The sequence below is a fragment of the Manacus vitellinus genome, unplaced genomic scaffold (assembly GCF_001715985.3).
Source record: "Manacus vitellinus isolate BGI_N305 unplaced genomic scaffold, ASM171598v3 scaffold_5_pilon, whole genome shotgun sequence".
Taxonomy (NCBI): Eukaryota; Metazoa; Chordata; class Aves; order Passeriformes; family Pipridae; genus Manacus; species Manacus vitellinus.
The window spans coordinates 10,808,567-10,835,255 of record NW_021940682.1 but is presented as its reverse complement, the minus strand read 5'-3'; the positions used below and the strand labels follow the sequence as shown (position 1 = coordinate 10,835,255).

At 44.7% G+C, this 26,689-nt stretch overlaps 1 protein-coding gene across 2 annotated transcripts in view; it reads left to right on the top strand.

The window, feature by feature from the left end:
* HIPK2 (homeodomain interacting protein kinase 2) overlaps positions 1-15,252 on the top strand; it is a 129,880-nt gene extending 114,628 nt beyond the window's left edge. For both annotated transcript variants that reach the window (XM_018080327.2, XM_018080326.2), the window contains exons 13-15: positions 4,800-5,047; positions 6,066-6,226; positions 7,984-15,252. In XM_018080327.2, coding sequence (XP_017935816.1) covers positions 4,800-5,047; positions 6,066-6,226; positions 7,984-8,451 — 877 coding nt within the window. In that variant the 3' untranslated portion in view covers positions 8,452-15,252. The remainder of the gene's footprint in view (positions 1-4,799; positions 5,048-6,065; positions 6,227-7,983) is intronic.
* Positions 15,253-26,689: the final 11,437 nt, after the last annotated feature.

Here is a 26,689-nt window from a genome sequence, read left to right as displayed (position 1 = left end):
ATAACGGATGCAAGTCATTACTCGTGTTGTTCACGTTGTAGTGCAATGGTGGTGGGCCCCACTTCAGAAGACTTTAATTCCCTTTACACACAGAATTTTCTGGCAGGCACAAACCAGGTGTTTTTGCCAGCTTGCTGATGTGCATGTGGTAGGGGCAAAGCACCGTTTGTAATTCTCTTTTGACATGTAGCCTATTGTGGCTGTGTTGTGCTGTGCATTGTAGTGCACTGACTCTGCATAGCAATACGTTGACTAACCACAGTCATTTGGTAAAAAGATTGGTGCCTTCCATCTCCTAGAAGACACACCAATGACATGCAACTAATACTTAAAATAACAGAGATAGACAGTAGCTCTGTCAAGCAAACCTTCAGCAGCAGGGCCCTTACAACCTTCTAAGCAATTCAGAACATATGACTTAAATAGCTATGGCACGGCCTGAGTAGCCTAATAAAATGACCTCTTACCATCACAAATTCACAAAGAAGGTGAGAGCAGATAAACAGGTCAGGATGGAGGCTGAGCTGAAGAGGGGGGGGGCATGTTCTCGACACTGAGCTATGCATGGCATAAAATTTCAGCATGAAGAGAGCGATTGCAGTTGTAGTGTGGGTTTTTGTTGGCTGACTCTATACTTTCCTAGGATAGGTGGATTATTTTGAAGCAACAAACTGAAAAGGCTGCATGTTACTACCTTTTCAGAGACCTGGAACAGAGTTTTTGTTATGTGAGGTAAAGCTTACGTGCCCCCGTTAGACACCATTTGCTTTTTCTGTGATTCTGGTGTAACTCAAGGTATTCTAGGGGAAAAAAGATCCTTTTCATGCAATGCTGTCACATCCAGCTTTTGGGCTGGGCCTTCAGCAAGTAGAAATCATCTCAAGTTGCATTGTTATAAGAGTTGTTGTCCCTGTCCTTGTCCTTGGCTATTGAGGTGGTTTCAGCATTAACACCTAATTCAGCATCTTTCTTTTTTTTATTTCCTCTCATTTTTTGTTCTCAACATCTGCCTTCAGCCCCTTTCCATTATCAGATGCCCACCTTAGTTTCTTGCCTGGTGCCTGTGCACAAACTGTCTTTTGTTTCCTCTATCAGACTTTTCCTGGCTGGAGACAATAGGGACCCATGTCCATCTCTGCTGTGCACTCAGGAAAGTGATGTTATGTTAGAGAGCTGTCTCCAAAACCTGCTTCTACTTGTTCAAAGGCATGGTCATGCTCTGTGTCTGCACGTTGGACAGATATGAATTTTTCTTTTGTGTCCAAGTTTGAGAACAAGCTCTTCAGGACAAGGTGGGAATAGGATACTACTCATAAACTCATAAATGTGCAAAGCAATGCATGTTTTATCAGCTGCTGTTTCAAAAGGGAGGGCATAGCCCCATGCAGTAAGGGTTGAAATGCCTTTCTCGATTAGTACTTTTAATTCTGTGTCTATGGATTCACTGCCACTTCAGTAACCTTCTCCCCTCCCTCTTCTGGAGAATTAAAATACACCTACCCACATATGCAGGCAGGCACACAAGCTGACCAGGAACACATACTGACTCCCAAAACTACTAAATCACATATGCTGCCACGACTGTGCTTGCAGGAGGGAAAGCAATTACCAGGCCTGGACTGAGCTTAATAGGAAGGGGGCAAGACTTTTAATAGTATTTTTCTGTGTAAGCACAAACATCCCCAAAACCTGTGGCTGAGTTATAGGAATACAGTAAGCTTGCTGAGTAGGCAAGTGCTGCGTCAACAGGTAAAAGCTCTCAGTCCTCATAGTTTGTGAGCAGGGAAGGCAATACCTCAGTCTGAACCTCACACAGATAACTCCTGGGTTACTGTGAGGTGGGGAGAGTAGCTGAGTCCTTAGAGGGAGCTGGAAGGAGAACAGCTGCTGACGAGCAAGAAGGCTTCGAGTAGGGGGAATGCTAACTCTGCTGGGTTGAATTTTCAAAAACCTCCATTTTGGATTAGCGCATATCTTTAGGCCTGTGAATCAACTGATTTTCAGCATGAGCTGGGCCTTTGATGTTCTTGAAATTCCCACCTTTAATCTCTGGGGCAGGCTATGGTACAGCAGGTGCTGAGCTCTGGGTGTGTGTGATTAGCCCCAAGTGACTTCTCTGCCTGCTGTAACATTAACTGCAGTTGTGCTACCTTTCCTAAATACAGAAATCCAGCTGCTTTCAATGGGACTCCTTGTGTCCTTGAAATGATGCAGCCTGATGAATCAAGAGGCTGATCTCTCGGGCCCTAATCCTGCAAATATTTACCCATGGGCTTTAACCCTGTTACTGGAATAGCCCAGTTGACTTTGGGAGATGAGACATGTTAGTTCTGCTGAGCGCTTGCGTAAGGCCTGGCAGGACCATAGTTCTGGTCCTTTTCAGGTTCCAATCCATGAAATTAGTTTAATACCCTGCTACAGTCCCTTTCTCTGGAAAGGTTTGAATTTGAGGTCACTTATTTGTTTAAGCAAACAGTTATACTTGAATTTCTTATTGTAACCAAGGAACTTTGACACTCTGAAGGAGAAAAATTCTCATGGTCCTTACTTTGACAAGCCCTCAATCAAATTGGTGAAAAATATATCCATTCTAAAACAATAAATAGCACAGATTACACAGAAAATTACCTTTCCAGTTCTACAGCTCAACCTTCCCATGTCAAGTGTCATCTGAGAGCAGGTATTTCCAGTTCAGCAGCTCAGCCACTTATGTAAAGAAGGGACTGTAAAAGAACAGTTAGACCTTATCAGTTGTCAGAAAACTCTTTAGTGACTTGATTTTTCTTTATAAAATGTAATAACTGTCAGAGATAAAGAATATATCTCTCTTCCCAACTGGCAGCCAAGGGTAGCTGCAAAGGGCAAGCAGCATGGATACTCATAAATGTGTGATTACAGGCATTTCTACTGATGGAGAGGGGAATATTGATGCAATATTAGTCATTTTTATTGGCTTAATATTCTTCTTTCGTAGCAGCATATCCAAACTGCTACATCTTTCTTCACATACGGTCGTCATCCATCTAAGATATGCTATTACTCTTTCCATTTCTAATCCAGAGCTCTCCAACTCCTTGTGAAAAGGCAGAATATGAGGGTTTGGTGTTGTACATCTTTCCTGTTGATACATCCCTGCCCCTGGAAGAATCACTTTCCAATTCCAGATTGTTGTGCAATACCTCCATCTCCTTCTCTATCATCTGCCCTGTTTCAAGTGACTGTAGCAGGGGCCTCTTGAGACATGTTTTTCACTGTGAGTAGAATGGACATGGTTGTGGGTCCTTCCTGGGACACACCAGGATCCTGTGACGATAGCCCAGGGAAAGTCTGTGTGATGGTAACTTGTTTGTGAATGCATCACCCCAAGGCATTCTTTAAAGGAAAAGGTAATAGGTTTTCAATCACAAGTCTTGGGAGCAAGGTGGTCAGTTGCAGTTTGTGAGTGCTGACAGAGAGACTTTGGAACGGACAAGTGGAAGGGAATCCACCAGTGCTCCTTTAGCACTGTGAAAAATAAATATGGCAAACAATGTCCTTGGAAGGAAACTGTTCTCAGTGTCTGCTCCACCCACCTTTCCTTGGGTAAGAAGCGATGCTGAGAGTAGGCAACAAACAGCTCCATCACAGACTCAGACTGGATTTAACAGCTCTTCACTGGACCAGACTAGGCAGAGTGGGAGACTGGAGAGAACACTCTATGGGAAAGAGATCTCTCTCTGTTTAAAGTACACACTCAAGAAGTTAAGATTCCTTTTTCTCCATGTCATTTCTGTTCCTGTTGGGGCTGTTTCCACCATTAAGCCTAATTACTTAGCTTTTTATGTGCTATCCATTTCTTTTCATCATTTTAAAAACTTCAGTTGCCATAACAACATAATGCAATCAGTGAAACATAACAGCTATTTTCTGTAGTCAAGGTCTGTGCACTGTCAAGGATGTGAGCCATTTAAGCAAATCTTCACCATCCCCCTTCCTCCCTCCTCCTTCTCACTCTCTTTTTCTCCCTAAACAAGCTCATAACAGGAAGGAGAAACCATCAGGAATAATTAGACACAATAGCAGAGCAAATCCCAATCGTACTCATGCAGTCTAGTCTAATGAACTTCTAGCACTAATCTGGGAAGTGTTGATGTTCTTTTTTAATCACTTTTTTGATGTCGTAGATAGATTAGTTGCAGCAGGACCTTGATATTCGACACTAGAGTCAGGAGACCCAGTGCCTATTCAGAGAAAAAGAAAATCAAAAGCGTTACATACTTTGCTCATTTCTTTGTTTTTCATTCCTCATTTTCAGATGCTTATTGAGTATATATGCCCATTGCACCATATTAGTAAATAGAATGGAGTGTATTTTGTAGATTCATGGAATTTAAGCATGAAAAGTCATAGCATCTATTATTAAATCATTGCTGGAAGGCTGGGAGAAACCGCCACGTTTTTGTGTGGGTGGTGAGACTCGCAACAAAGCATAGTATAAGTGCTGGGCTTCTACTGCACACATACATAAAAAGCAGTCTGAAAATAAATCTGGCAGTCTGGTTCAGTGCTATTCTAAGCAGTGTGAATATAAGATCTATCCACAATGTCTTACTCACTCCTTGACCTCCATGAGGGCTTTCCTGGAATAGTAACGAGTGAGTTTTGAAGCCTGGGATTTGGCTTAAGCAGCCTCTCTCTGGCAGAGGACTGAAGGATGTGCTTTGCCTTTATGGAGCTAGTCTGCCACAGGCAGAGTCTTCTAGTGATTTCGAGTTGATCATTGCCTGATCACTCTTTCCACTTGTCTGTTTGTGTTTCAGCACCTTGTCCAAGCAAAGGAAGAATGTCATCAGCTGTGTCACCGTGCATGACTCCCCCTACTCCGATTCCTCCAGCAACAACAGCCCTTACGCCGTGCAACATCGTGCAGGGCAGAATAACGGGAACAGCTACGACACCAAAGGGGTTCCAGAGACTCACTGCAGTGGGAACCCCCGAACCATCATCGTGCCACCACTGAAAACCCAGGCCAGTGAGGTGTTGGTAGAGTGCGATAGCCTGGCACCAGGTAAATTGCACCTCTTCCGTCAAGAAAATTAGTAAGAAATAAATGATTTATCTTGGAAGAATCTCATTGTTCAGTTTCATTTTGTTTGTTTGTTTGTTTGTTTTGTTTTCCAAAAAAACCCACGTGCTCCTGCCCTTCTCTCAAGTGACACATCTGTTCTTGGGAGCCATATTGCATTATTTATGTGCCCTGGTTCACTCAGGAGTCACAGGGGCAAGTGTCGGACCCAGTTAGTTCTGTACAAACCCAAGAACAGAATGCAGCCTGTAGCTCAACATTTGATGTTAAAGGCTCACAAATGCAAGTGTGAACCTTTGCTGCCTTGCCTTTCCATAGGTGTATTTTAAAATGGGTAAGAGATTGAAAACACATGTGAATTTTCATCCAAACTTGTTGACATTTCTGGGAAGAACATTTCCCCAGGATCTTCATTATGGACTGATGAGGTTTGCTCATCCAGAACCTCTGCAATGCTAGATAGTAGGATGTGTTGAAAAGAGGTTTATGGTGGAAGTCTGGCATGAAGCAACTGGCTTTGAGCTACTTGGCAGTCTTTGCTTTTGATGCACTGCTGGTGAACACAAAGGTTCAAAGGGTGAGCCCCCCCACTAGCACCTTCTCCTTCCCTTCCCACTCACCTTGATGTTAGGCAAGACAGGGTTTTTTTATGCTGTGCACACCATACTTTCCTTCCTCTCCTTGGGATTTGTACCTGCGTTGTACAGTTCTGCTGGCAGAACAGTTTCTTGCACTTCTGAAGGGTCTATAAAGCCTTCTTCAGGCCTGCTTTGGGTCCAGTTATCAGGTCTGCTTGTCTGCCTCTAGGATAACGGGCTGGTCGTGTATACGAAGCACTGCTGAGGTATTCTGTTAATTAAGAGAAACAGTTTTCTTACCCTGCTTCTGTTGTATGTCTCCTCCCAAAAGCCACTCTGGAGGAGACTCAGTGAGGAAAAGGTAGGGTGAGCAATTAAAGAATGTGATGTAAGCTACAAATGTGTTTCCTTTCCTGGCACAGTCACCACCAGTCACCACTCATCCTCCTACAAGTCCAAGTCCTCCAGCACCGTGACCTCCACCAGCGGTCACTCTTCAGGGAGCTCGTCTGGAGCCGTTGCCTATAGGCAGCAGCGACCAGGAGCACATTTCCAGCAGCAGCAGCCTCTTAATCTAAGTCAGGTAAGTCAACCAAGACTGATTTTGGTGGTGCATCATCCAGCTGTTCCCTACTGCTCCTGCAGCACGGGCTGTCCCCTTCCAGTCTAGTGATAGTTGAGCCCCATGTTGAGTTTGATCAGCTGGTTTTTATTTGACTGCAGAGCTTGATCCTCCCACTCAGGCAGCAGAGGTAGTGCAGATCACACCCTTGAGTGGGCTGGTGGTACCCTTACCACATGTTCTGAAGTCAGATGTGAGTGGGAATAACAGTGTGAGTGGGAATAACGTGAGAGGGAAGTGCAGCAGCTTGGCCCCAACAGAGTTGAGCAGGAGCACATAGGAAGGACTGAGTTCTCCTTAGCTATAGGTAACCATGGGGAGGGTATCTTGCAAGTGAAGTGCATAAGCCCAGCTGTGGGATTGGAAGAGAAGTCAAAGCAAAGCCTCTGTGTGTACACATGACCTCATGAGCATATGACCTCATTGTGCGTATACGTGACCTAGGAGTTTGATCCATCCTGTGATAAACGTGAGCTGAGATCTGGGCAAATCCCATTTCTTGGAAGCATGCAGTTCTCAAAATGTTTCACAGTCTGTGATTAGACAGGAGCTTCAGTAAATAATCGCCTTTTCACATCCTGCACCAGGGGCCTCTTTCTTCCCTGGGGTGAGGTAACAAGAGTAGAGAAGTTACAGCACAGTTGCCAGTGTTTCAAGAGGAGAAAGTTTGGAGAGCTCAGAGGACAGGTGGATGAACAGAGCTGTTTTTTAAAAAGAAAAGTAATTTGATGGAGAAGAATGTCCCCTCCCCCTCAAAATGCAGATGAAATTTTAAAATGTGAACAAATTTTAAATAAAAGTGCATGAAAATGGAGGAACTGGGCAAGATGCTGTTTGCAAGAGCTGGGGAGGAGTGTGGCTGCTGCATTTCAGACCACAATGACAGCGCAGGGCGTGCTTACAAAGAGGGTGAGAAGGTTTGGAAGAATAGACGGAGATAGCATGGGGCATTTTCCTTCTTGTCTTCTAATTCCTACTTTATGGGTAGTTTAATGATCTGACTACAAATGACAGGGAAAACTCCTTACATTATTGTGCAGTGCAAGAAAACAACTTAGAAAATCCCTGGAAAAAAAGTGCATTGCTCCTGTCCCACTGCAAGAAGTTGCCTGTGCTCAAGTAACTATAGCAGATTACACGAGGGCACCAGACACCTGTAGGATCTGATCAAGCCAAGGGTTGTATCTCTAAAAAATAACATGGTTATTTTTACTAACCAAGGAAATTATTAACTGCAAACACCCAAACTGAGCAAAAATAAACTGCCTGTTCCAGGCATAGTAAGGCAATTTCATTCCCCTGAGCTATCTGCACAGTACATTTTGTCAGCAGAGAGTTCACTAACAAAAACCATGTTTTGTGTGAACAACTGGACTTGTGGAAGATGTTCTTGGGAGCTGAGCATCCAAGGCTTTGTCTTTGTGGTAGCTGTGCCAGCAGCTTGTGGCTCAAACTGAGGGACTTGTTGACCTCTTGGGGGGCATTTCAGTCAATGTAAGAAACTACAGGGGTGATGTCTGAAACCTAGGCTTGCGAGGGACTCATTGCTGTCACCCATTTCCAAGGGAAGACTGGTGGTGCTGCGGGTGTCAGGAGGAGCACAAGAGACTTCCCTGAGGCTGTCCTGGCATTGCAGGGAGGTTCCCAGGCACTATTGAGGAGGTGAAGAGCCATCTCTTGTGTTGTAACTGCTTATCACTGTTGCTGTCTTTATCCAGGCCCAGCAGCACATCACGACCGACCGCACAGGGAGTCACCGGAGACAGCAAGCCTACATCACTCCAACGATAGCTCAGGCCCCGTACTCTTTCCCGCACAATAGCCCCAGCCATGGTACAGTTCATCCCCACTTGGCCGCGGCGGCCGCTGCTCACCTGCCCACCCAGCCCCACCTGTACACATACACCGCCCCCGCCGCCCTGGGCTCCACGGGCACCGTCGCGCACCTGGTGGCCTCCCAAGGGTCTGCACGGCACGCGGTGCAGCACACCACCTACCCCGCCAGCATCGTCCACCAGGTCCCTGTCAGCATGGGCCCGCGCGTCCTGCCCTCACCCACCATCCACCCGAGCCAGTACCAGGCTCAGTTTGCCCACCAGACCTATATCAGTGCTTCTCCAGCCTCCACAGTCTACACTGGATACCCACTGAGCCCTACCAAGGTGAACCAGTACCCTTACATCTAAACACTGGAATAAAAGAGCGAGAGACGCACCCATCCCGGGGGGAGTGAGGCAGCCGCTTTTGTATTGAAGAACATGAGAAACTTAACAATGCAATGGGAGGCTCGTGTGAAACTTGAACGAAGGAGACTTTAAGGAAGAAAAGAAAAAGAGGAAAGAAGGGGGAGAACCAATTCTACAATTTTTATTTAAAAAAAAAAAAAAAGAAAATGGAAAAAAAAAGAACAGAAAAAAAAAATAAACCACAAAAAACCAACCATTCTGCACCAAACTAGAGAGAAAGAGAGAAGCAGAAGGACCCTCCAGCGGGTCTTGTCTTTTGAAGAACTTCACCAACAGACTTTTAAAGGTTATTTTCATCCAATAGTGAGCTACATTTAGAAATTTGTTGTCCAAAACACCTAAAATGAAATCCATTAGGTTTTTAATCCTATAGGTATATGGATTAGGGATTTATCCAGCTTTTCAAAGGGTTTATACCCCACCTTTGCAGTGGTTTTTGTATCCCAAAGTATACACAAGTTTTGGTGGATTTTTAATGGAAAAAGAAAGTGGGTAAGAGAGGCTGAGGTAGGCGGATAAAATGTTGTCCCAGTGCTCTAAATTTGGACCTAACACTGCTACATTTAAACGCACCTGGGCAAATCCAGCCATGCAGCATTGGTTGAGAGCAGAAGCAATGGGGGTATTTCTCCCTTTTCTTGAACACACTGGATAAATCCCTGAGAAATACTGTTCCTAAACAAGATCTCTAATAATGTATGTTGGATTTCAGTTGCGTTTTATTTTAGGGTTTTTTTCGGAAATGTTCCTTTTTAAATCCCTAGCCGTTTTAGTATAGGAGGAGACATTTTAGCTGCCCCCAGCCCTCTGCCCCCAGCCCCGGTAGAATGTAGCACTATACAGGTCATACCCCTTTTTACTCTTTTGTGTTGAACTTCAACGATACCAATAGACTATTCCTCAATGTGATTGCACAAAGAAAAGTGATATAACATAGGCATGTAACAAATGTGATTGTCCAGGTATGTGCGTGTGCGTGCGTGTGTGTGCGTGTGCGTGCAGATGCTGCCTTCTCTCTGTGGTGTGTTCCTCGGCACAGCCATTACAACTGTCACAGTCTTAGTTTTACATCATTCCCTCGTAGTGCCTTACCGAACTACAGACGCGGTTTAAGGGTTTACTTCCACTGGTACTCCTAGAAACTGACTGAGGCTAGTCGGAATTTACTCTCAGCTCTTTTTCTTCTCTTTTTTTCTCTTTTCTTTTTTGGTTTTTTTTTGGGTTTTTTGTTGGTTTTTTTGGGGGGGGTTGTTATTGCCGATTTTCTCCTTCTGCTGGTGGTGTTGGGTTTTTTTTCACGTCGTCAATCTTAGCTCACTTGGCGAGGTGTTGGGGAGGCTCACTGGGGTCAGAAGTGTGTATAACTGAGTGTTTTGTCAAGCACTGGATGGGCTGGAAGTGACCGGGTCAGTTGTGAGACCCAGGGTGACTTCCAGGGGGTCTGGGGATTTGTTTCTGGACTGGTCTGTTTTTGTCCTGTTGAAATAGCAGGTTTCCTCCCCGGAAACTGAATTCTCATTCTGCTGTTTGACGATGTTCTTGATGGAGTGGGAGGACAGCGTCCACCCTCATCATTGGGTTGTCCTGGTTGTGTGTCTGAAATGGGAACAAACATTTAGCCCTTGAAAGGGGGAAACACTAGTTGTTGCCAACATCTCTCACTGTTGATGAGAAGGGGTCAGGAAAGGGCTGGAGTCCCAAAGCAAGCATGAGAAAATCCAGTTGAGAGAGTCAATCTCAGGTTTCTTAAGTGAAAAGAGTGTTTTAATACATCGAGCCTTACCCACTCTAACAGAGCTGTGACACTGTGTGCCTCCCCTCTTCTCTTCTCACCTACACCTCAAAAAACTGCCTGCAGCAGCAGAGTGACCCTGGAACTGGAGAGCACAGTGGTGCTGCAGTCCTCCACACGAAGGAATGCTACCCGGTTGTCTTGTTTTCCAACAGTTTTTAAAGAGAGCCTTTCCTGTAGTTGGTTTGGTTCAGAGGGGAGTTTTCCTGGTAGCGGCAGTTTCACTGGTGCATCAGTACTTGGAAATGTCTCAAGAGTACCCAGGCATGTGCGTGTCCTGAGAAGGAAGGAGAGAAAGGAATTTAGTAAAACATTTCCATGAAAGCTGAAGTCTTTGTGGCTATTTGGTTCCACTCTACATTTCCCTGTAACTAGAGCATGAAGTAGTCAGGTGTTTTGCAAGATGCTGGAAAATAGCAGGTTCATTGGCAGGGTGGTAAGGGATAGTTTCCCTGAGTGGAAGTGATGAAGAAGGCTCTCTCAGGTTGGAAAAGCTGACAGAAAGACAAGCACAGTATATTGGCTTGTGGTAACTGTTTGGCTGGCCTGGAAGAAGAAGGGATCCCACTATGCATAGGCTGTTCAACAAGGCTGTTGTCTTCTGGCAAACCACCAAATAACCTCCCTGGTTGCCAGCTCTGGTTCCTGGGCTACCCTTGCACAGTTTTCTTTTCCTGCCTATCCTTCATTCCAGCTCAATATACTGTAGATGAGGATGCAATCTCCCAGCAGCCTATGCACCTTACCCCCCCTTTCTTTGGAAAGACAACATGTCCCCTTTCACCTGAGACAGGAAAATAAAGCCCTGCTCTCTCTCTCTTGCATTCCTCTCCTCTCCCACCAGTTCGGGAGTGAGAGCGTCATGCTGCTTATGTCATGAAAAGGAAAGATAATGTTATTTTATTGTATGGTTGTTACGATTATGATTATTATTTTATTATTATTGTATTTTACTCTGGGTTTTAATTGCACACGCATTCCTTAAACTTTGTAGGGGTTTTTTTCTCTTAGTATTGTTGTTACTGTTCTTAATTTTATTTCTCTTCATCAGTGGCATTGGAAGGGTTGCTGTGATTGTGAGAACTGCAGGAGAAAGGAGGAATGAAATTATTCCGAGGATGAAAACTCTGCCACTAACCGGGGGGGGTGTGGGGCCACTCCGTGAGAGTGGTTACAGCCTTGAGGAACAGGAATTATCCTCTCGGTCACATCTGCATTTAAGAATAAGTCCAGAAAACATTCATTCAGAGGCCAAAACTCAACAGCAGCTAACATAATGATCTGTCAGGAGAGCTGGATCAGAGGCAGGTAAGGACCTTGGTGCCTCAGGATCCAGCTCACCATCACTCAGTTTGATAGGACATTTATATAAGATTAAGACTTGTTTGTGCTCCAGGCCAGGATCATTGGGCCCTGTGGATGAGTCCAAGGCCACACTACATGTTAAGGGTTTGGTTTTCCTGAAGGAGGAAGCAGATAGGTGGCTCTCCAGAAACAGGAGTATTGAAGGAGCCACGGCAGCCGCGCGTGCGGCTCAGTCCCATCACTGGATAAAGCACACTGGTGCAGATGGATGGCATCAGCTGGGTAAAGCATGGCTGCAGACAGGGCAGTGTTCCTCCCCTAATCTTCCACTTTCACTGAAGGTTAGATGTCCACAGGGTCAGGATGTTTGGTTTGATTTTTTTGTTGTTGTTTGTTTCTGATGTAGATTTTCCCTTCTTTTTTTAATTATTTGTTGTGGAATTTTGTTAAGCTGTTCTGGTTGCTACAGTTTAGATATTTATGGTTTCATTTGTGTTACCTGCTCTGTTAGAATAGGGGGAAGCAGTGACTGAATTTAAATTCCATTAAAAAATTACAGGACTTCAGCAGAGACTGAAAGTTAATCATGCGCTTGAGTGCTTTACTAAAGAACAGACTTAAACCCTTCAAGTTAAATACTTGTTTATTTGCTCCTGTAGCCTAGGGCCAGTGAAATCACAGTAATGTTTTACCTGTACTAATTGCATTTTCCCTGTGTTCCCACCCGACCTGCTCTCACATGTGGGCTCAGATCTGATTTTGGGGGCCTTTTGGCAGCAGAGCTGTTACAACAGCACAGGATGGCTGTGAGGAGGAGTGCAGTGCGTATGGGAGGAGCCACTTTTCACATTGTCCATCCTGGAGTTGCTGGTCTGCCAGCTGTAGGTGGTCAGATGATAGTGGTGATGGGATGCTGATTGCAAGAGATGCACAGCAGAACCATCAAATTGCTTTGATGGTGAAACACTGTGTGAGAGCTGTTTTCTGGCAGGTATGAGGGAGCTGAGCAACGCCTCCTCCCTCACACCTGTACAAAGGCATTGTATGGATAAAGGTGTGGTTGGTCACAGGGGAAGCGGTCATTTCAGCAGAGGAAGCAAAAGCTTTGCATGCTGTCAGTACCACACACATAACAGCCAGCTTGTTGTGTTTGCAGAATCCTTTGGAGAGGAAATAGGATTGGCATGATTTGGTTCAGTTGGTGTTCCTTGTGTGCATAGGGTAAATGGCATGGAAACTTGAGAGGGGAAGCGAATGTTTAAATGCTGGAAGTTTTATGGGTGGCTTATGGCTGGCACAGTGAGAAAGTGGTCCTTTTCCCCATCATCTTGTCTTGCATTCTTCTTGTGCAGAAAGCACGGATGTTGCCGCTCCTCGGAGATGGATGTTCAATTTCCTGCTGTGAAGCCAGAATGCAGGAGGGAGGGGAGAGAACTGCCAACATGAGCAGATTGGAAAAGCCAAATGGAAGCACTTCTCACTGTAGATTGGGTCAAATCCAGTCATTAGAGAGAGCAAATGCAATTCCATCTTCCTCAGCAGAGTTTTACCTGCTTGTACCCAACAAATTGGGCCTTGGCAGGTCTCTTACTCTCTCTCTTTCCCAAGTAGTTTTGTCACAATATGTAAAACATTCCAAGAAAGGGACACTTCTGACTGTGACATTTTTCCTTTTTTTATACTTTCAAGGAATTGTGTCTTTTTAGCTTGGTTTGAAGGCAATTCCATTAGCAAATCTGAAGGGCAATAAACCTGTTTTTTTCTTTAACCAAAGATACTTTTTTTTTAAGAAAGAGAGAAAGAGACCCCCACCTACTCCAGAAATTAAATGAAGCCACGAGTCATGAGCACCAGGCAATGAGGATACGCCGTGGAATTACATTTTTCTGTTCCCTTTTTTTTCTTTTTCTCTCTCTCTCTCAAGTTTCTGCCATTGTTTTGAGTACTAGCTTGATGAGCAGAGAAATTCACACTAAATATTGCTGCTATCCTAAACTGTAGGGGATGTCAAAAGTGTTTTTCTTCTCTCGTTATTGTTCTCATTGATTTAAGTGTTGTAGTGGTGACAATGCAGTGTGGAAATGGTGAGCTGTGTAGTGGGGATAAGCTTCTGGATGCTCTGCATGCTTCTGTAGTGTCTCCTTCTCTGGATTTAGGATGCTGGGCTTGTTCTGTGGGTTGGACCCCAAACAGTGATGCCATGGTCAGGACAGGCACAGCAGGGCAAGGGTATTGGACTTACACTCATGTTCTTCCATGGCTTGGCAATCAGCCCATTAGAGAACTGCAGTACTATTTGTGGGCCAAATCCTGGAAAGGTGTGCAGGGGATAGACAGTGCAGAAGGGAAAAATGTGGGAAGGAAATGTTTTCCCTCTTCCTGTTGACATAGCTGTCCCTGCTGTGATCCCATGTGCTGTGGGAGCCTCAAAGCAGTTCATCTGTGGTCCTGGGCACTCATCTACATCACCTCCCTCAGCGCTCCTGTGAGAAGGGCCTCTGTCTGAAGTTCAGGAGTCCCCATCCTACTTCTCAAGGCTCACTTACGTGCCTACAAATCATTTTGCCCTCTCCAGACTTAAGGAGAAGATGAGTCTGTGCTGCTGGGGTTCTCCCACTGCTGTACTCCAACAAAGCTGCCTCTGATGATGGTGAGAATTTCTCCCTAAGCTGTAGAGTTAGGTTTTTTTACACCATTTTGACACCATTTCACAGTGGTGCTCGAAGAGATGGTGGCAGTCCTGTTGTCAAAGGCTGTGTGTAGGCTCGTTGCTGGAGTACTGCATTGGATGAGAGGCACTGGGCTTTCCAGGCTGGTCTCCATCCCCGTGGTCCATCCTTCCCACCACCTGGGAACACCACTACCTGCGTGTGTTGCTGTGCTGCCACCACACTCACACCCGCCCCGGGCACGCAGTAAGACCCACTGCAGGGGCAGCCCCTGGAAGTAAGCCCGGGCAGTGTGCAGGGGAGCACTGCCAACCCAGGGCTCTGTGCTGAAGGTGTCTGGTTCCCTTGGGGCAAATGTAATCGCTGGGAATGACCCCCAAGGCAGTAGTTAGTTTTCTGTGAGGAGCTGCTGATGCAGGTGGAGGTGTGAGAACTCGTCTGGAGGTAAACTGAGGTGAGCTCTGCGTGTGTCACATGCTTTCAGTGGGAAGACGTGGGTTTAGAGCATTTGTGTGTGTTGAGAGTGAAATTTGAATGGTAGATTGGCTTGGTTCTTCAGAAATCTTAGGAAGCATACTAGGAGGCTTTGCATTCGGCATTTGTGGTTTGAAACTCCTGTTTCTCATTTACGGGTTAGCTTTGTCCTTCCAATTTTAGCAGTGCTGCTATAACAGACTATTCATGTGTGTTTGAAGATAAAGTTTTTGTTTTTAATCTTTTGCTTATCATAGTTAATCTAAGAAAGGCAATACTAAAGGTATATTTTTTCCAAAAATGATATTTTTTACTGCACTGATAAATATTGTGACATCTCTGTTCTTAACTCTTTCGCTGTGAGGGGAACTGTGTGCAGATTCACACAAACCTTGTAAATACTTGTGTGTACTTCTGACAGCCAGGGATTATTTTTCCTTCCTTTCTCCCTTCCTTCCTTCCTTCCTTCCTTCCTTCCTTCCTTCCTCCCTCCCTCCCTTCCTCCCTCCCTCTCTTCCTCTCTTCCTTCCTTCCACCCTTCCTTCAACCCTCCCTCCCTCTCTCCTTCCTTCCACCTTTCCTTCCACCCTCCCTCCTTCTCTTCTTCCCTCCCTCCCTCATTTCCTTCCTCATTTTCTTCCTTCCTCATCTCCTTCTTTTTTATTTTCTTTCTTTCAAACAAGGTTTCCTCTTGAAACAGAAAGCAATGGGGCAACAATGCTCAGCAAAAGCAAAGCTTATCCCACTTTCAGAACATAGCCAAGGAGTTTTTGCAGTGCTGGCATAGAGTTAATATTTAAGCCGATGTATTTTGATTTTTTTTTTTTTTTTAGCAAACTGTTTGGAAAGGAATAAGACAGATTAGAAAAGCTTCGGTCTGGAATTCTGATCAGAAATGTTATCCATCTATTTTATGGCACCTCTGATTTTCCTTCTGTTTTCTTTTTCTTTAAAAAAAAAGTAAAAAATGAAAAAAAAGGCTTGTTGCAGGCTTGCTCACCTGAGCTCTAGGCTGATCAGCAACTGTCCCAGGAGTGCCTCATGCTCTGGGACTGCCAGCTCCTTTGGAAGCAAACCCACTGATCAGGATTCTGGATTCTGATTGCTTCAAAGGGTATCCCCTGGTACTGTGGGATACCTTTGTTTTTTTAAAAGAAGGATTTAAATACACTTACATTACGCAAACTGTGACCTAATGGCAATAATTACCTCAAATGTGGGCATTCATCCTGGTTTTAGCCTTTTTGAAATCATGTAGCCAGCTTGAACTTTGATTCAAAGACTCTGAACTCCATAGGGGCGGAATAGCGATAAATGCCCACCCTGGTCATTGTTGCTTGAGTGAATTCTGAAGACAGTGAATCTTTAAAAAGAAAAAAAATTAAACCAAGGAATAGATTACTCTTTTATGTATTTTAATCAATTGTGATGTTAAAATGCACATGTAAGTATATATGTTTATAGCTACTGTAAAATGCTTTGGCCTTCTAGAAGATATTAATGAGTCACATTTTAAACCAATGTGAACTGAATAATAGACTGTGGCTACTTAACAGTTTTCTGCCTACATTTTATAGTTATTACAGTGTTTTATAGTTTACATTTAAACTGGTACTTTTTAAGGGAAATCTTGTGTTTATAAGTGTCACCTTCAAAAACTCAATACAGCTGCCTCTTCTTAATTTCACCCGTTAAAAATGGAAAAGTACAAGTGTGTTTTTAATATGTATATTCTGTTTTGAGATATAACATAGTGTTGGAAAGTCAGTCCAGAGATGAAGTAATCCACTGTATTCCAAAGTCTGATCAAAAAAACACTCCACCCACTTTGAAGATTTAGTTCAACAGATAAGCTATTTGTTTGTTCGCTTGTTTTAATAATGTGCTTTATCAGGCATCCCTGGGTTGAAGCAGGGATCACGACACGAAATTCACTGTTCTATGTAGGATCCTCATCTGGATGAAGATACCCACATCAGGAGAATGAAGGATATTCAAAGGAAGGATTGTATTGTACTATTGATAAATCATTAGCCAAACAATTAATACCTGAGGTAGTGAATGCCTGTTTTATTTTGGGGGATGGGGTTGGGGGTGTGTTTGTGAGCTTGTGTGTGTGTGTGTGAGCCACTCAGAGGCAATGCTGTAATTTGGCTTTCATCTGTTCACCCCTTTCTTACAAATTATGCTTACCACCACAGAAATGTTTTAAACCAGTAAACAAAATACAAAGTTCACTGACCATCTCCTTGTCAACTCTGTTTTCTCAGCCCATGCCAGTTCCTGATAATGATGTTTCTCTGCTGCTCTTACCCTGTAATTTGCATTTTGATATATCACATTCCCCACTCCCTGGTCTCACTCAGCCTGTCTAGTTTTTTCTGTTGTGTTCTTTCACTTGGGTAAACAACAAACATGGTATAAATGTCTGCTGGGCAAAATGGTACTTTGAGGTCATGAAAGTACAGGAACTGGCATTTAAAAATATGTATATGTACATCTCAGCTCCAGCAGTGGAGCTCGGGTACTCACGGGAGGGCTCCTTACGTGTTTCCACCATGCCTGGTGGGGCTGTATCAGTCAGCTTAGAGCAGAGGTAGTGAACAGGAGCAGCCGGCGATGCTTTGCACTTGGGCACCTGTGCTGCTCCCCCTACAATCAGCAGCGGTGGGGTCGGGGGAGTGCAACCCGCCTCCTCCTCCGGCAGCACCGTTCCAGGGGGCAGCCACGCCTGCCCCGCTGTCCACATTCCCAAAGCGATAAGTTATCATACGGTGAGCCAGGATTGTCAGCAGCACTCGGGCCAGCTGGAAAAAGCCCACCCTCCCTCACCGTTCACCACCACTCAATCCACAGGCTTTGCTGCCCCCGGCTCCTGCCTGGTCTCCTGTTCTTTTGGGAAGGAGTCAGAGTCGCAAATACCAGCACACTCAAATGAAGGAGCCAGAGAGTCTTGATAAATGCTTTGGCTTGCAGCTTGTTAGGGAAGAAGGGGTTTCCAACACTGGCAACGCACATCCTGTAGGATCTGCATGGTTACATATAGCACCTCTGCCCTCACAAGGAAAAAAGTGCTTCTGAACGCTCCCACCTCACGTGGTTACATACAACACTTCTGACTTTTCCCCTGTTATCCCTTATGTGTTTGATTTTTTTAATTTTCTTTTATATTTTTTTGCTCTGTATTCTTTAAACGAAACTTCCACAGATATTCCAGGGCACAACCATTTCAGGTGTAAAAAGGATCTCCACATCCCATGTTTCACCAACAAAGCAATCAAGGCGTTTTGGGTACCAGATTCTACTTGGGCAGAACCAGAATGTAGCCTGTATATTTCATACCAAATCCAATTTCTGAAAGGAGAGGAAGTGTCATTAATAGCTTTAATAAAGGAGTGTGTGTGAGAGAGAGAGAGAGAGAAAGAGAGGAAGCGAGAAAGAGAGAAGAAGGAGGGGCATCTTGGAAGGTGAAAAGTCTAGATTTTGGGTAGTTAAAAACGAACCAATGGGTGAAACATTTTTTTTATGAGCTGTAAAATCCTCTTAAAAACGGAAGGGGTGAAATGGAGGGAATATTTTATGCCTTTCGACTGCCCACAAGCCCAGTGTACTCTGGATGGAAAGTGGAAGTTAATATACACTGCACCAAAATTATTAAGGGGAAGGGGGGGCGGAGCTGTGAAATGCTATTGTAATCACAAGAGAAAAGATGCCCCTGCCCCAGCTCTGGATCTCAAGTGGTTCTTTCTCTACAGTATCATCTCAGCCCAGTAACCCCACGAAAGCCCTGAGCCGTTGTGTTCCTTCACTGTACGGTTTCTGTAATAAGAGTGTTAATCCATGTTAATCTTTGTGAAAATTATTGTGTGCAACAGTATTTTCTTGTGTACTGCTTTTTACCTATGTGAATTGTCCCTTTTCTGTTTTCTTTTTTCTTTCCTTCCTCTTTTTTCTTTTTTTTTCTTTTAGTAATACGTCTTTCTTCTTTTTAAAGAAAAAACAAAAACAAACTGATGTGTTGTAGACCTATATGTAACCTATTCCTTAGTCTCATATTATAGGTATGTAATAAGAATGGATATTTTACTTGGCTTTAGAATGTTTTACAAGAAAACTAATTCTTAACCAATCAAGTTCTTGCTACTAAAAAAAAGAAAATGCTTGTGTTTTTCATCATGACGTTGTGTGCTTCTAATTAATAATCATTTTCGTTGTAGAAAAATGGAGTGAATTTATATTAGTCTTGGAAACTAATAATAGCATTGTAAATTTATGAGATGATTTTAACAGAAAATACATTATAGAAGAATATAGTTATTTTAATTGTAATATTACTAACTGTAGGGTGAGAAAGGAGGTCCCGTTGTGGTGAACTATGTTATAGCTTGTTATTCACGGTTTCTTTTTGATCATTTTTTCGGTCTCTGAGGTGAAACGAGTTATTAATCAGAATTTGTCAACTCACATATGCATATTGTATATGTGTAGAAATGTAATCACACTTTGTCTTGGAATTACATTAAACTGTTTTAAGTCACTGCAAAGTTTGTGTGTCTGTATGTCTTCTCGCTAGTTTGATCTGAACGTTTGGTTAGTTTTCAGATCCTATTATTTAATCTCCTCAGTCTATTGGAAAAACAGCACTAATAGTATCATTAATAATAAAATAGTTTTCCCTTTGAGGTGACATGTTTAGATTTGTGAGATGTATTTTTTTCCCCGGGCAGAAGAGCATCTGCATTCAGATGCTTTGCCGAAGCACAGAAGGCTGCACAGAGCTGCCGTGTGCAGCTCTGTCAAGAGCTCTCTGCTACGTCCCACGGTACCGATTGGAGTGTGAATATCAGCTGCAAATGTAGGTCTGGTTTTCCTTTTAGCCTGAGCCCCCATTTCATTTGCTCCCTTTCTTTTCTTTGCTAAGTCCCAGCTGAGCTTTGAAAGGCTTAAGTAGACATTAAGATGCTGAAACCACCACCTGTTGGCAATTGCCATACCTGCCTTTTGGGCTGTGCCTGACTCTCACCGTGAGGTTCACTCAGGAGCAAGGTGGAGGCATCTGCAATGAGTCCCCTGTTGTACCATAGCATCACCTCGGAGGAGGCCAGTGGCTCCTCAACAACTCCTCTTAAACGGAGGGAGTGTAAGACTGACCTGGATTTGTTGTTGACCTTTCCCAACATAGTGACTCATATGCAAGCTACTAGGTTTCCAGCCTGTGGGATTCATCTTGTTAATTCAGCTTCTCCCTTCCTGGGGATGGCCAGAGGGATGTTCACAGAGCTGAACTGGACTGCTCTAAAGTACAGGGACACGCTTTGAGTTTGGTGTCTGGCTTCTGCAGTCGTGTGATCATCACTGGATGTCCCTGCACAGCACTGCCGGGCGATGCGATTGCGTCAGGACATAAACCTTCAGGAGGCTCGTTTTATCAGTGAGTACTGGCAGCTTGTTTTTTCAGCCTTCTCTCTAAAGACTCCCTGAAATAAGCAGGGAGCATTGCAGAAACTGTTGCAATGAATTTCTAGGCGGACATGAAACTTTCAGTAATAGTAGGTCATGGGCCCTTTCTCCCAGCTGCCTTGAACTGGCTGAGACCCCAACTCAGTAAAAGCTATTAAAGCTGTAATGTCTGTGCCTGTCCAGCAAACCAATTAAGTCAGTGTTTAATTTAAAATCATGTGTCCTATTAAACAGCTAACAGGTAATTGCACAGTTAAGTGCTCTGCTGGAAATGAGGAGTTTACTGGGTCATGATATGAGAGACACTAGTGAGTGATCTAACTTCAGAAACAGCTGTAAATCTAGAACAGCTAGATTAACTAGTGCAGTTTCTCCATGTGCGTGGTGTGTTATGGTTTCTTCTTTATTTGTTTCTTCTTTTTGTAAAACTTATCTATAAAACTGTAAAAGAGATTTGTCACTCTGTCATCCAAGACCAAAATAGATTAAAAATGCATTGTTAGCCAGAGGATGTACTTTCTGACCATTTTTTCCTGGAAAGGGAAAATAGTTTCTCAATTTAAGCAGGGCTGCTTCTAATGTAGCCTGCAGTGTCTTGTGAAAGGAAACAGCGAGGGATTCAGCCACCATATAAAAGAGACTGAGAAGGGTCTTCTCAAACTCACTAGAGCTGCAGTAAATGTCAGCACCTGTAGAGCACAGTCCTCAGCAGCTGGTACAAATTATCACCAACAAACTTGAGCTAGTCCAGCTCTTTCTGGGCCACAAGGAATTTCTGCTGATGCTTTGAGAGTCAGACTGGTTTATTCCAGGTAGGTGTGGCTCTTATTTAAAATTGGGAACATGGGGGGGACACCAACACGGCCTAATGCACAGTGGTGCTGCTGTTTCTGGCATGTGCTGCTTGTACTTTCCAGTGTAGTGACTATGTTTTAATTCTTTTGAGTCCAAAGTTTGGCACCTGAATTTGTATTTATGCATATGAGGAGAGCTTGTCTGACTTCCAATGCAGCTCTACCCTCCTAGGTGCTATTCATGTCAAATCAAACTGGAAATGGGTGTCTGGGAGAAAGGAGGGAAATGGTCCTGCTCTGTGAAACACAGGCTGTTGCCCTTTAGTCACCGATGCAAGAGTGTTTTGGATCTGCATCTTGTAAATTCTCATGTCTTTTCTTCTTACTATCCTGGTCAGGCCAGAGCAATTGTGCCTGCATCAGCATTTCCTGCAATGTGCTTTGTCTTTATGTTTTCTCCTGCGAGGTGGCTGTGCAAATAATGAGCAGTAAAGGCTGTTATTTAAAGACCCACACACAGCACTGTATGTCAAAGTTTCTGCTGTGTGGAGCTTTTGCTCACAGGGAAGCAGCCACAGGAGGAGCTCGATGCACAGATCCAGAGCCACACTAGAAACCACGTGTCAAAGCAGCAGGCTGGGACAGGAGCAGGCTTCTCCAGGTAGCACTGTCAACCCTGGGAACCCAGCACAAGCCAGGGAGCAGCACTCCATCCCCCATGGAGAGACTTGTCACCCCTATGTTAACACTGTAAGAAGTTCCAATGGGAAAGGCACACCAGGTAGCTTAAGTACACTTAACTCCAGGCTGCATTTGAGTACAGGCTTTTCTGGACACATCCAGACATGTGGTTTTGGGGCAGAGGAGGCATCTGGAACACTTCCCATTTGTACTTGCACAGTATATTGCCTCTGGTGTGTGAACTCATTAAATACAAAAAAGTCACTTTTTTCCCCTTTTTTTTATTTCAAGCTTGTTAAAAAAATAAATTAAAACTTGTAGTAATGTCATGGGGGGGGGAGAATAAGGGGAGAAGTATGGTTAAAAAGAAGAACTTACTGTAATGCACAATACTGTGACTGGACCCTGTGTCAAAAATTCCCATCCTCTCTAGATACTTAGGGACAGTCTGAAAACTGCAGAAAAGAATTCATGCACCCACAAGGAGCGAGGCTGCTACTGAATTCCACCTCCATGGACCAGGGTTTGGGTAACAGTTCCATTGTGGTGCTGCTGGGCTGCTCAAGAAAAGCTCAGTTGGTTTTTCTTGAGGGTGTTTCTTCCACACCCAAATATCCTTAATATCTCTCTCTCTCTCTCCAGACAGCAACAGGCCTCCTCAGGAATTTACAGAATAGGAGGCATAAGAATAACAAAGGCAGGCCTGGAAGAGGACCACAGGAGGCATCAATAGACGTTCAACCATACTTCACCTGCATGTGTCAGGTTGTCTGTCCTGTACCCTGTTCTTTATGAAGTGGAGAAGCAGATGTCAGAGCTCTGCTCTCCCCTGTATCAGCGTGCCGGTCACATCTGTCTCCTTATCCCTTCTTTCCTGGGTTCAAAATACCCCACCCTCTTTTTTTTTAAATGACTGCTGTCCTGCATGATCCTGTTTCCTCGCTTCTCCTCTCACCCCCTTTATTTTCCCTTAATGTGGTGTTGACCCCAGAGGCACAGGGAGGGGGCTGTGGCCTGCAAGGAGCTTAGGTGGGTAGTGGAGAATGACGGGAAAAGCAAATCCCATCATACTTGGCTTGGGTTTTTTAAGGCTTTAAAATAATACCAGGAATGATGTTTGCAGGGAGACAAGGCCTGGACACAGCTGTCTCCCATGACAAGATTATAAGGAGCAGCTGAGGGAGCTGGGGTTGAGCCTGGAGCCTCAGGGGTGACTATCAATCTCTACAACAACCTGAAAGGAGGCTGTAGCCAGGTGGGTGTCAGTCTCTTCTCCCAGGCAACCAGCGACAGGACAAGAGGACATAGACTTGAGCTGCACCAGAGGAGGTTTAGGTTGGACATTAGGAGGAATTTCTTCACAGAAGGCTGATTAGACATTGGAATGGACTGCCCAAGGAGGTGGCGGGGTCACCATCCCTGGAGGTGTTTAAGGAAAGCCTGGATGTGCAGTGGGAGCCATGGTCTGGTTGATATGATGGCGTTCCGTCATAGGTTGGACTTGATGATCTCAGAGGTCTTTCAAAACCTGATTGATTCTGTGATTCTGGCAGGTCTAGTATTACTGGGAAAGGTGAATAAGGGCGATGAAAGGCTTTGAGACCAGATACGAGGGGAAATGAAACACGGCTGAGGGGGGAAGCAGGCAAGGGGTCGAAGTGGAGCAGGAAATCGATGTGAAAGAGGGAATTTCAGAAGCTGTGAGTTTCTGCAGCTCTAACCAAAGCACAGAAGACTGGGGTTGTCCTCAGGGTGTGCACAGAAAAAAAAAAAAAAAAAAAAAAAAAAATCAGGTCCTCTCGCCATCAGATTTTTTCCCGTTCAGCCTATGGAGCAGCGGTCTCCAAAGTGGAGCGTGCACAAGGCAGTTCCATGGGGGTGCAGGAACGAAGCGCTGTTAACAGAGGAACCTGCCGGCCGACGCCGGGCACCGCGGAGGAAGGCGGAGGGTCCCGAGGAGGAAGGCGGAGGGTCCCCAGGAGGAAGGCGGAGGGTCCCCGGAGGGCCCGCGGAAGGAAGGCGGAGGGCCCGCCTGCCGCCAGAGGGCACCGCGGCCGCCGCCGCTCCGCTCGGCCCGTCTGCGCTGCAGGCGTGAGGGAAAGGTGCGCGCTGTCGGTACCAGGAGGGGAAGGGATTTGAAAATCCTGTCTTGTTCCTGCTATTTAGCTGCAATCGGGTGGCACTGGAAAGCTAGTCTTGGCCAGCGTGCTGTTACAAGCTGCAGTACGTCCGTACGAAACAAAGCGGGTGGGTGCTAGGTGGCAGCTTTCAGTGCTGAGCGCGGTCGAAATAAATAAATACTCAAACACAGGGGTGAAAGAAAGCTGGGTTGAAGTTAAGACAGCAAAGAAGAAAACCTACGGGTGACGTAAGGTTACTCACCACCTCCTACCAGCAGAGCAAATCTCAGCCAGTCCCTGAGCAACTACCTTTGGAATTTCCCCCTTCCCCACAGTTTTTATTGCCGAAAGTGACGTTATGTAGTATGGAACATCCTTTTGGACAGCCTGGGTCAGCTGTCCCACCCTAGCCCCTTGTCCACCTCCAGCCTACTTGCTCAGGGTGCTGAGGGAGAAACAGGGAAGGCCTTGACCCCGTGCAAGCACTGCCCAGCAATAGCTAAAACACTTCTGTATTATCAGCACTGTTTTGGACACAAATCCAAAACATTGGGCTGTATGGGCTGCTGTGAAGAAAATCGACTCCATCCCCGCTGAACCCGATAGAGCTGGGAAACGTTGTGAGAGACACTATAATTCAGGTGCCTTGAGACAGAGGTACCAGAAGAATTCAGAGAACATACAGGCAATTACAAAAAAAAAAAAAGCACTCGCAGATTCCAGGCAAAAACTAGTTGGCACTAAAGGTAAAGCAAGAGTGAGCAGAATGTTCATTCAGCACTCAAGTAAGGATATCACTGGTGCTTTTCTCTAGAAGGAGCCAAAGATCCTCAAACGCATACCTTTGATCATAGGGCTTGCTTTTGATCACAGGGAACAGCGCTGTGCCCTCGCAGAGGATATTATAATACCTCAGTTGGATATCAAATAATAACAGCTCTGATACATCTAATGCTGGAACCATTGATTGTGAGATTCCCAGCAAAATGATGGAACTATCTGGATGGCAAAAGGTCATGGGGTCCCATTCATCCATTTCAGTTGCCCTTCCTTTCACTAGAAATGGAAGTCCCCGGCTTCTTAAATCCATTGCTCTCAAAAGGCTCCTGGCTACAGTAATGAAGATGAAGAATATGACTCCTGAGGAAGGTGAGGAACTATTTGGATTGCTTGGTATTTTTTTTCCTCCCTTCTCCAGTATATTTCACCTCAGCTGCAAAGACAGCATCCTGATTTCATCTCCATGAGAAAAAAAAAAAACTGAGTGGAGAAAGGTGTCTGTTTTGGTTTTTTTTCCTCATTACCACTTTCAGAATTTTCAAAGAAGACAGGCCTTTCACCAAGAAATGCTTCAAGTTTTGAGCTATGTGCAAACACTTGAGAAGCCAATGATCTGCTTTGCAGCAAAAGCGTAACTGATAAGCACTTTCTGAGAAGTAAACCACCTGCAGTTTACACTGGAAACAATGCTTGTGTTCCTTTCATAATGTTTTATTACTTCTGATGTTTAATGAAAATTTTTAGAAAATTTTTCAGAACCATGTATGACCTTACTTCACTACAAGTGAAGGTTACAGAGAAAGGATCTGGGTTCTTCAAGAGATTTTTAGTAAGGTATGTGCCTCCTTGCTCTCTAACTATAGGCAGACAGGGTCAGAGGGTAATGCACACACTTATTCTAAAGCTCAGCTTTCTCTGGCTGCCTTCTCTCTCACTTTTCTTATTCTTTATTTTCTCCCATCATCCTGATTTTTTTCTTTGTAATAAGCAGAGTTATCAATGGTTTGAACTGGTCTGTGCCAAGCTCTCTGTTACTGAGCCATCTTGCTTCCTTGCCCAGGGCACTGTATTTACTCTCTGAACTGTGAAGCAGTTGCTCTTTAGTTTATTATGGCCTTTGTCTCCATTTATTAATCGGTTTTCTCAGCAAATGGCACTTGAAGTACATTGCTGAATACACTAATCATCATCTGAAACCGACTCTGCTGCATCAACCCTCTGTACTGCTCAGTGTGTGTTTCTCCTGCACTCTCTGCGGCCTGGCATATCCTCTTTACACAGGCTTATATGACAGGTAACCCCTGCAGGACAGCTATATGATCCTGAGTCTGTTTCCTGCTGAGTAAGCACTGATTTCTTTAAGGACTTGTGGGAAAAATCTATTTTAATTCTCTGGTGAATCCTGCAATTACAGAATCTGGCTTGGTGGACAGGAGCCACACCAGTGGCTCTGCAACTGCATGCTGTGTGAAAGGGGCCTGGTGAGTGGGAGGAAACCCTCTGGAGATGCAAATGCAACTGCTACTGCTCTCCTGCAGAGGAGACCCTCTGATCATGCTAAGTATCCCAAAAAAGGAAGAGAATGAGTGGAAGCAGCTTTTACACCTCCAGGGAAATGCAATCATAAACTCTGATCTCATGCTAATTTATGCTAATAAAAGGACTCCAGCAGACTTTGGAATATGCCTGCAGGTAAGGAGGAATGATATCATTTGAACCTCGCTGCTGATAACAACCAGAAGGATGATATTATGGTATCATCAGTCATGGCAGTACTGTTAAAACTTTTGGACAAAGGTTAAGAGCAGTGTAAGCAGGAGCAGGAGAACTTTCCAGCTCTGCTGTTACTCACTCGTCCCTCTTCTCTTGGGCAGTTTGGTCCCTCTTGTGATCAGGGGCTGTCTCTGGGACAGACCAACATGTTGTGGGGTACTGAGGTGGTACTGTGGGCATGCAGATCCCCACAGCCCTCTCTTTTACTCTCTGCCCTCCCAGAACCCAGAGTTTTATCCAGGCAATAGCTCTCCAGTGCTCTGCAAGGTAGAGGAAGAAGCCTCAATCCCTTCCCCTAAGCCTCTCCAGGAGAAAAAGAGGACATGCTAC